The sequence below is a fragment of the Larimichthys crocea genome, chromosome II (assembly GCF_000972845.2).
Source record: "Larimichthys crocea isolate SSNF chromosome II, L_crocea_2.0, whole genome shotgun sequence".
Lineage (NCBI taxonomy): Eukaryota > Metazoa > Chordata > Actinopteri > Sciaenidae > Larimichthys > Larimichthys crocea.
Window position 1 is genome coordinate 13,843,625 of NC_040012.1, and position 8,783 is coordinate 13,852,407.

Below are 8,783 nucleotides of genomic sequence, written 5' to 3' on the forward strand. Positions count from 1 at the left end.
TTCAACGCAATTTAAACTCCAAGGCACTACAGACCTTGCTGGTTTCAGAACCACACCCTGTTTTAATGCTAAGCCCCACCTTCCTAGCCTCACTTAGCCTGTTTGTGATTGGACTGTCTCATCAGTGTTAGGGAAAGGAAGTCAGAGAGTTACAGGCTCTGATTAAAGAAACCCAGCAGTGACTGGCTAATTGCAATAAAAAGCAATTCATCAGTGCATGGGGATAAAAAAAAAAAACTAATTTGATTTATGTGAAAGATGAGACCAATAGGAAACAATTACTGACAAAAATGTCACTTGTTTCAGAAATGGTCTTGAAACATGATCTAGGCTAACGGTGAGTGTAAGTCCAGCAAAATTCAGTGCGACCCTTGATTTCGCCATCACGAGACTGCAATGGACTTCATCCTTGTCATTTTTGTACCCAAGGTAAGAACATGCACCATATCCCACGCAGCTGGCATCTGAAAAATGGTGTAACTCTACTCTGACAATGTCATGAAAGTCATGTGGGTGGTAACATCTCGGAATTGAGACCTCTTTCAATTTGAGAAGACCATTTATCCATTCCTCCCACTGTGGCTTCATATCTTCTGGGAGTGGGTCATCCCATCTGATGCCTCGGTGACAAAGGTCTTGAAGGATACGTTTCCCACACTTCCACAGGCTGAATGGAGTGATGAATCCAAGTGGATCGTAGAGAGAGACGATGACAGACAACCACGACGAGTTGATGGCTGATCTTTCAAGCTGATGTTAAAGCTGAAAGTGTCATCTTTTATCGACCACTGAATGCCGAGAGCGCGTTCTGATGGGGTTGGAACAAAACCTAGAGGCTTAATGTTTGCTGCTCTTTCAGAAGAGTCTAAGCAAGACAGCGCTGCTTCTTTATTCGAGTTGAATTGGTGAAGGCGCAGGCCTCCTCTTTTGCACAACTCTTGCGACTCAGAGATCAGTTGCTTGGCTTCATCAACTGATGGGACGCTGACTAATCCATCATCAACATATGTTGATGCTAGAGGATAGCTAGCTTTATGTTGTCACGCTAGATGCTTTAAGCCCATTGGCACATCCAGGAGACAAAGCGGCTCCAAAGAGATGAACTCTTGTGGTTCCTTCTCCAAAGCTCCGCCTTTCCACCAGAGGAACTTCAGATAATTCCTGGATTCAGGAGTGACAGAGAATTGATAAAACATTCTTTCGATATCACAGATAATGGCTACGGCTTCCTTCCTGAATCTGCTAAGTACTCCTACCAGAGGATTGATTAGATCAGGCTCAGTTAGCAGAGTGTTGTTTAGAGAAACACCATGGAATTTGGCCGAACAGTCAGAAATGACTCTCAACTTATCCGGTTTTCTGGGGTGGTAGATGCCGTGATGCGGAAGGTACCACTCTGTCTCTCTCTCAGGTGTTGTAGGGGCAGGCTCTGCATCACCCTTGTTGATTGTTTCTTCCATGAATGTTTTGTATTGATCATAGTATTGTTTGTTGGCCTTTATTTTTTTCTTAAGACACTGTAAGCGAACTGTGGCGAGCCTCTTGTTGTTTGGTAGGTTGGGCGGACTGTTGCCTTTGAAAGGGAGAGGAATTTCATAATGCCCGTCCTCTTTCTGTGTGATGTGGTTACTGAGGAACTGTATGAAATGAACATCATCTTGGGACACATATTTATCCTCATGAGTTCTCTCAATGAAGTCTGATTCCAGGGCCCTTTAGAACATCTGTCGCCGATGGAACCGGCAGATATTTTACTGTTAGCCGATGCACAAAGCTTTGACTTCCTTGTCTGTCTAGGTGGGGGTTTGATGAGCCTATTATACTCCATCCTAGTTCTGATCTCTGTGCGAACGGTTGGTTTTTGTCACCTAAGATGACTTTAAGAGCAGCCAGTGCTGCTGGACAGTCATATCATATTAGGAGCCCTACATCACAGTCTTGGAGGGGTGGTAACTTATCTGCTAAGTTTCTGAGATGAGGCCACAGTAATGCTGTTGGAACGAAGACTTGTCCACCGGGATGAAGTCACAGCTGTAGGCCTGCTGTAGTTGAATGCAGTTCCCTGAATGGAGTCCTTGAACTTGTAGACCATAAACACTCTTGCTCAATATGATTGTGTCATTGTACTAAGTTTCAGCTTTACTGGCTGGACATTCACATTCAGTTTGCTAAGTACATCTTCTAAGACAAATGTTGAATCACTCTGTATGTCCAGTATTGCATGTGTAAGTATTTCTCTTTGTGGTTTTTGTACTGAAGACACAAAGACTGGGACACATGGTATAGGACACGACCATGTGTGTTTCCTGACTTGCATGTTCTTCTGTGGAAGTGGAGCTATTCCTATTTGCTTCCACATGTCTTTGCTTCCTGTCTTCGTGCCAGCAGGTTGGGTGATGACAGTTGCATATGTTGCACGTGTGTCGCCTCTTACAATCCTTTCTCAAGCATCCAAAGCAGAGAAAATTTTCACGGATGAATGCCTTTTTATCTTCAACACTCTTTGCTGTGAAAGTGGGACACTGTGATGCCATAGGCTTCACTTTTACAGACAGAACAAGGTGATTTTGGTTTACTGGTGTTTGTTTCTTTGGTTTGTGTTTGTGTTGAAGGCGTTGGCTCTCTTTGGAATTTTATTATCTACAGCAGGGATGGGCAACTTAAATGATGGAGGGTGCCAACATTTTTCGTTGACATTACCAGAGGTCCACATAGAACCACACACTTAACCAGATATGATAAAATTGCCATTTTAAATGTGTGTGTGTACATGTTTATTGACCCAACATACAGTGCAGTAACTTAACATATTTCATGAAAGTATAACAGTTGTAGTCTTTTTTGATAAATAGAAATACAAAAGGTTTGAATGAAAAAAAAACAACCACTTGCTGTGATTTCTGTAATTTTTTTTCAGTGCAAAGGGCTCTCATGAAATAAAAAATACAAATTACCATATACCTCAAAGATGCCTTGAGTGCAGACTCCTGTGTGGTTGTGGCTCTGGTAAAAAGTACCTGTTGTTTGTGTACTTTTGATTTACTACTATAGCAGCCCTTGCAGCTCCAGTATTTCTCGTATTTAGCTTTGTGCAACGTTTTGCAGTGGCGACCTAAATTGAAATCTTTCATGGCAGATAGCATGTCTAAGCATACTAAACACTTAGGTTTTTCTTTGAATTCTTTGAACAGATCTTCCCATTTCACCTGAAACACACGATTTTCTCAGTCAAGTTTTCGTTTTCCTTAGAAGAAGCATGCACAAGGCGGTGTCTGCATTGGATGCACCATCTAGTGGCCAACTGTGTAATTACAACTGATTAAGTGCCACAGATGACACATTTTTATCATTTTCAAAAATTAATCTATGGGCCACTTTGTGTGCGGCCCCCGGGCCGCCAGTTGCTCATCCCTGATCTACAGGTTTGAAGTTTATCAACAGTGGAGAAGCAATGGGGTTACAAGCTATCTGTGCTTCTTTGCTCAGGAACCCTGTGAAACATGCAAGATCTGGATAGCTGTCAGATGTGTCAAGTTCATCCACAACAATTCGACTCCACCCTAGGACGATCCATTCTGGCAGTTATTTGAGCAACTTGTGGTTTTCCTCACAATCGTTAAGGATAGCTAGTCCTTTGAGGTATGGGATTGCTTCAGTGCAGCTTTGGAGGAAGTTGGCGAACTCTCATAGTGCTAGCGGGTCGTTTGTGCTGATCTTTGGCCATTTCATGAGCTTATCATGGAAAGCTTTCTGTACGTATGATGAATGGGTTCCCATATCTGTCCTGTAAAACTTTTCATGCTCCATTGTATGCATTCTCTGAATCTCAATAAAAGAAACCTTCTACAGCTTTGAGATAAAACATCTTCTCACTTGCTGGGAGTGGTTTTCTGTCAATGGATGTGAGTGCGAGCGGAGTTAGGTGGCTGGGAACAGGTTGGTAGATGGATCTCAGATGTGACGGCATCAGCTTCTCTGCAGGGATGGCAGGTCTGTTTTCACTGTAGCGGCCCACTTGGAATAACCACACAAGATGCAGAGACTTCGACTGGTGCAACTTTAATTCTCTCCTCTTTCACCTTTCTGACACAGAAAATACAAATGCCACAGTACCATATTATTTCCACGAATAATGCACAGAAAACTGTTTACTTTTTTAAACTTAAGACAAATAATTGTAGTAAACAAATAATGAATTTTACATTAAATTAACCCTTTCGGCCTTTTATGAGTTGTAGTTCTTATTTAAATAAAAATAGTTTCCTTCTGTTTTAAATAAAATGAATTTCTTAAACGTGACATACAAACGACACAAACACAACGCGAACCACAATAAAATACCCTTTCACAAGTTTCCATGCAGGATATGACAAGTAAATAATTTGTTTGCATGTTTTACCAACTCTGGAGCAATGTGAGCATGCCGTCACGACAAGACAGAGCGGTGCTCTTTAAAATAAAAGTACAAAACGTAAAGTGACAGAACTGCTTCCTTTATCACAAACATAATTTGCTGCCATTTACAGTGAGATCAGATACCATCCATTCAAGAACCTAATGTCACATTTTCAATTAAATCATTTGCTGTTATGTTGGAACAGGAATCTCCCATGCTGTAACTATAAAATGTTGGAAACTTCATGTTTAACAGGAATGACAAGAGCTTATGTAAAGGTGTTTTGCTGCGGGTAAAAGTAAACAGAGGTGTAGAAAAGAAAACAAAGATTAATGGCTTTTTGGGTGAATCATTTGGAAACGGGAAAAGAAATTACAAAACACTTTATTTCCGTTTAAGTAAGAAACAAGTGAATCTATTGAACATTATGAGGATAGTTGTAACATAAAACAGATCCTGGAATTATCCTAAAATTCTTTTTTGTGGCAAATATCAGATCAAGTTTAAAAAGGCAGTGCTTCCAACCAAGACCATCTCTCCTGTCATCAGTGCATATATTTAATCAACAAATACAGCAAAAATACTGGTAGGTTTATCAATCAGTATATACATTCTGCAGTGATATTCAGAAACAGGCATCTACAGTGTACTTTTATTATTAAATCTTAACTTCATTAAGAAATAACTTCATGATTAAATAATCGACTGTACAGTGTTGCAAAACTCAAAATGGATTAATATGGATGGACATTCTGAAAATTAAAAAAAATTAGATGTGGTATGTTTGCACACGATAAATGCTTTCCAAATGACACAGACCTTTATCTAAAAATTTTTTAGTTTTATTTTCAAAAGATAAATAAAAACAAAAAACAAAAATAAAAATTTGACATTTACAGTGAAAACTTTGGCATAAACTTTATAGCAGTTATTTATATGTGCAAGCCTCCAGTGGAAACTCCCCAAGGGTCAACAAGGGTCATGCTAGCAAAACAAATGGTAGTGTAGGTCAAGCTTTCAAGCCTGAGCTGAAAAATACTATCAGTGAGAAAATGAGCACCAATCTTCATACAGTGTTCATCATAGTTAATAGTTTTTACAATGCAACTAACAAACACAATGTGACAAGTAGAGATCACTGGCAAAACACAACATGGCATTCATATCCCAACAAGTGTGCACAAGAAAAACTCAGCTTATACCAAAATTATGAAGAGTAGAAGCAGCATATTGAAATCTGTGCCCTTCCATTATGCTTTGAGATATGAACGACATATTCATAGGTAGCTCTAAAAAGCCTCCATTTCAGTTCCAGAGTCACCAAGTTAGATTTCTTTTACTTTTCCCATGACGATTTCACCATTGGTGTGGTGGTGCACATTCCCATTCTCCAGGTGCTTCCCATTGGCCTCCACAGTGATATGTTGACTGGCTGAGCCGTTCGATTTTGGTTTGTCCTCTCTGGCAGGGAGTCGCTTGCCCTTTATGTAGGCCTGTATCCAAAAGTTGGAGAAGAGGAGGAAGAAAAAGACACCATGCATCCAAATGAGATGGATCCAAAGGGGAACCTGGTAGTCACACTTCTCCATGAAGTAGTACTGGCTGATGTGAATGGAGACCAGAATGAACTGTGACTGTAAAATGACAAGGAAAGGACAGATGAAAATCGAATTACAACCCAGATTCATGGTAACATCAAATGTGCCAGTCATTTCATTATGAATAAATCTTTGAAGGACATACAAGCTGGATGGCAGTCAAGTACTTTTTCCACCATAGGTATTTCTGGAAGCGAGGTCCTGCAGCAGAGAGTCCGTAGTAGAAGTACATAATAACATGGACAGTTGAATTCACCATGGCATGGAAAGAGCCCATTCCTCCAACTTGAGAAAGGAAAATAACACAAGATTGTTTTGTCAGACATCACAACTAAACAATGTATGTATGTATGAATGAATGAATGAATGAATGAATGAATGAATGAATGAATGAATATTATGTAAACATTACCAGGAGTCAAGGTGACGCCCCACCACCAACACCAGGGCATGAAGGAGTGATGGAATACATGGAGAAACGTGATCTGGCTTTGTTTCTTCCTCAGGACAAAGAATACCTTAAAAAATAAAAATAAGACCAAGCTTAATTTAACATGCCAAAAGATAAAAACAAAAAAGTCAAATTATCAGAAATATTTGGAGAGATAAAAAAGAAAAGAAAAAAAGAACTTACTGTGTCAAGGAGTTCAATGTATTTCGAAAAATAAAACCACCAAGCCACATTAACCATCTGGGAGAAAGAAAGTAAGAATAGCGCTGTCAAATATCCAATTTCAGACACTAATATTTATTTTCCAAAGCATCAGAACAGTATTTAGTGCTCCTCTGCTCTGAAACAAATTTACTGGCTTACTCTTAAAGCCTCCGGGGAATTTGAGGTATCAATAAGGTCACATCTCCACGTATAGGTGGTGCCCCATCCAGACATCAAGAACTAGGTGTAAAAAAAACAACACATCAGCAGCTGCTATTTGAACTTCACAGGTACTCTGGTTTATGAAGAAACATGGTCAGTAAATAAAAGTCATTTTGCTTACCTCATACACCAAGTAGGCGTTCAGTGAAACCATGCTGAGGTTGTAGACAATCATGGCTGTGTTGAGACGGAAGGGCTTGCGGTTTGCCATTAGGCGAGGTCCAACGTACACTGAGAAGAAGACATAGGCCAACAGGATGGAGGTCATCGGTACTGGGCTCTGCATCAGTGGGAAGTCTCTGATTCGAGGATCTGGCAGAAAACAAAAACACACACTCCTCATTGTCAGCACGCCGGTAATGGATGCTTACAGATATCTGAGGCTGATTCTCTTTCCACACAGTATTTTATTATGCCATTACATCATTTATATTTGAACAAAGTTGAGGTGTAAATCTGCAAAAGAGATAAAGACACTTACCAGTCCTCAACCGTAGAGAATTGTGGAGTTTTATAACATTTGATACAGCGTCCTGCAGCATGGTGACTGCTTGTGTTTTGTCTTAATAAACGCCTGAAAATTAAGAAGAGACAAAAGAGTGAGAAGCCGAGCTGAAAGTGAGGTTGGTTAGGCAGGTGAGCGACAAAGCGAGCTCTCCACCTGCTTTTCCCACTGACTAAACAAACAGGAGACAGCTGCACAGGCTCATCAAACACCCCTCAGTGCCCTTGTATACAGCCTTTGAAAAAAATACACTGAAATCTCTACTAGGCGCTCCTTTCACTGCCTAATCTAAAGTGTAGCATGGAAGCTAAAAATGATGTTAAAAAAAGAGGACAAGCTTATTTATTTATTTATTTTTAGTAAGTTTAGTAAGAAAGCACTTCAGTATCAACAGAAAATCTTTTTTATGATGGATTGTGAAAGATGTGAGTCCCAGGGTCAGTCTAGATACAATGAAATACTCTGCCAATGACTAACAGAGCAAGTCAAACAGGTGAGGCAAAGAACCTGGCCCTTAGAGCCAGCGTAGCCAACTAACTGAGCTCAAAGATATGAGCTCATCAAGAGTTTCCAGGGAGTAAAACTACAGAACAAGCAAAAGTAAAACACTTTGTTTCAAGCAGCTGAATTAATGTTTTTGGCTCAAATCCACAACCTGACACCAGTCCTACCTCAATGCATTAACAAGAACCTTATCTTTACATTCCCGCACAAATGATACATGATCTCAGAGCCTTGAAATTGCTAAAATACTTTTCTGTTGTCAGTGACTCACCTGCTGAGCACAAGTCCTCAGCACTCACTCTTGTTTGTTTGAAAGCCACTACACAGCCAGGGCAGGCGGCACTTCAAATCAGAGGATCCAACAAATAAAAAAATAAAAAAACACTAGTGAAGGTGATCAGGTGAAAACAGGATACATGCAAAGCTAGTCCGTGGGTGGTAGTCTCCAGCTGTCCTCAAGTGTCTATGAGTTTTACTAAGAGTCCAACAAGAGCTGAAAGTCCTACAGGTAACAAATGTAGACAGACTGAGAGAGCAAGCAAGAAGGAGATGAGTAAAAGCGTGAGGCCAGCTGTGATAAGTATGGGACTGGAATCATTCAACTCAATTTAAACCCCAAGGCACTACAGACCTTGCTGGTTTCAGAACCACACCCTGTTTCAATGCTAAGCCCCACCTTCCTAGCCTCACTTAGCCTGTTTGTGATTGGACTGTCTCATCAGTGTTAGGGAAAGGAAGGATGGGGTTAGAGAGTTACAGGCTCTGATTAAAGAAACCCAGCAGTGACTGGCTAATTGCAATAAAAAGCAATTCATCAGCGCATGGGGATAAAAAAAACTAATTTGATTCATGTGAAAGATGAGACTAATAGGAAACAATTACTGACTAAAATGTCACTTGTTC

At 40.3% G+C, this 8,783-nt stretch overlaps 1 protein-coding gene across 1 annotated transcript; it reads right to left on the bottom strand.

The window, feature by feature from the left end:
• Nucleotides 1-5,378: 5,378 nt before the first annotated feature.
• Nucleotides 5,379-8,521, bottom strand: LOC109139250 (elongation of very long chain fatty acids protein 1). Its single transcript, XM_019262046.2, has 8 exons — nucleotides 8,152-8,521; nucleotides 7,353-7,445; nucleotides 6,993-7,183; nucleotides 6,809-6,889; nucleotides 6,629-6,685; nucleotides 6,407-6,512; nucleotides 6,140-6,279; nucleotides 5,379-6,030 (listed from the first exon to the last, which is right to left on the bottom strand). Exons 2-8 carry the CDS (start codon nucleotides 7,411-7,413, stop codon nucleotides 5,722-5,724), a joined length of 945 nt encoding a protein of 314 aa, XP_019117591.2. The 5' UTR covers nucleotides 7,414-7,445; nucleotides 8,152-8,521; the 3' UTR covers nucleotides 5,379-5,721.
• Nucleotides 8,522-8,783: the final 262 nt, after the last annotated feature.

Coding starts and splice junctions, on each gene's coding strand:
- LOC109139250 (XM_019262046.2), bottom strand. CDS start 7,413: ATGCTGCAGGACGCTGTATCAAATGTTATAAAACTCCACAATTCTCTA. Junction 7,184..7,352: donor TTCTCTACGGTTGAGGACTG/GTAAGTGTCTTT, acceptor GTTTTCTGCCAG/ATCCTCGAATCAGAGACTTC. Junction 6,031..6,139: donor ACTTGACTGCCATCCAGCTT/GTATGTCCTTCA, acceptor GTCATTTTACAG/TCACAGTTCATTCTGGTCTC.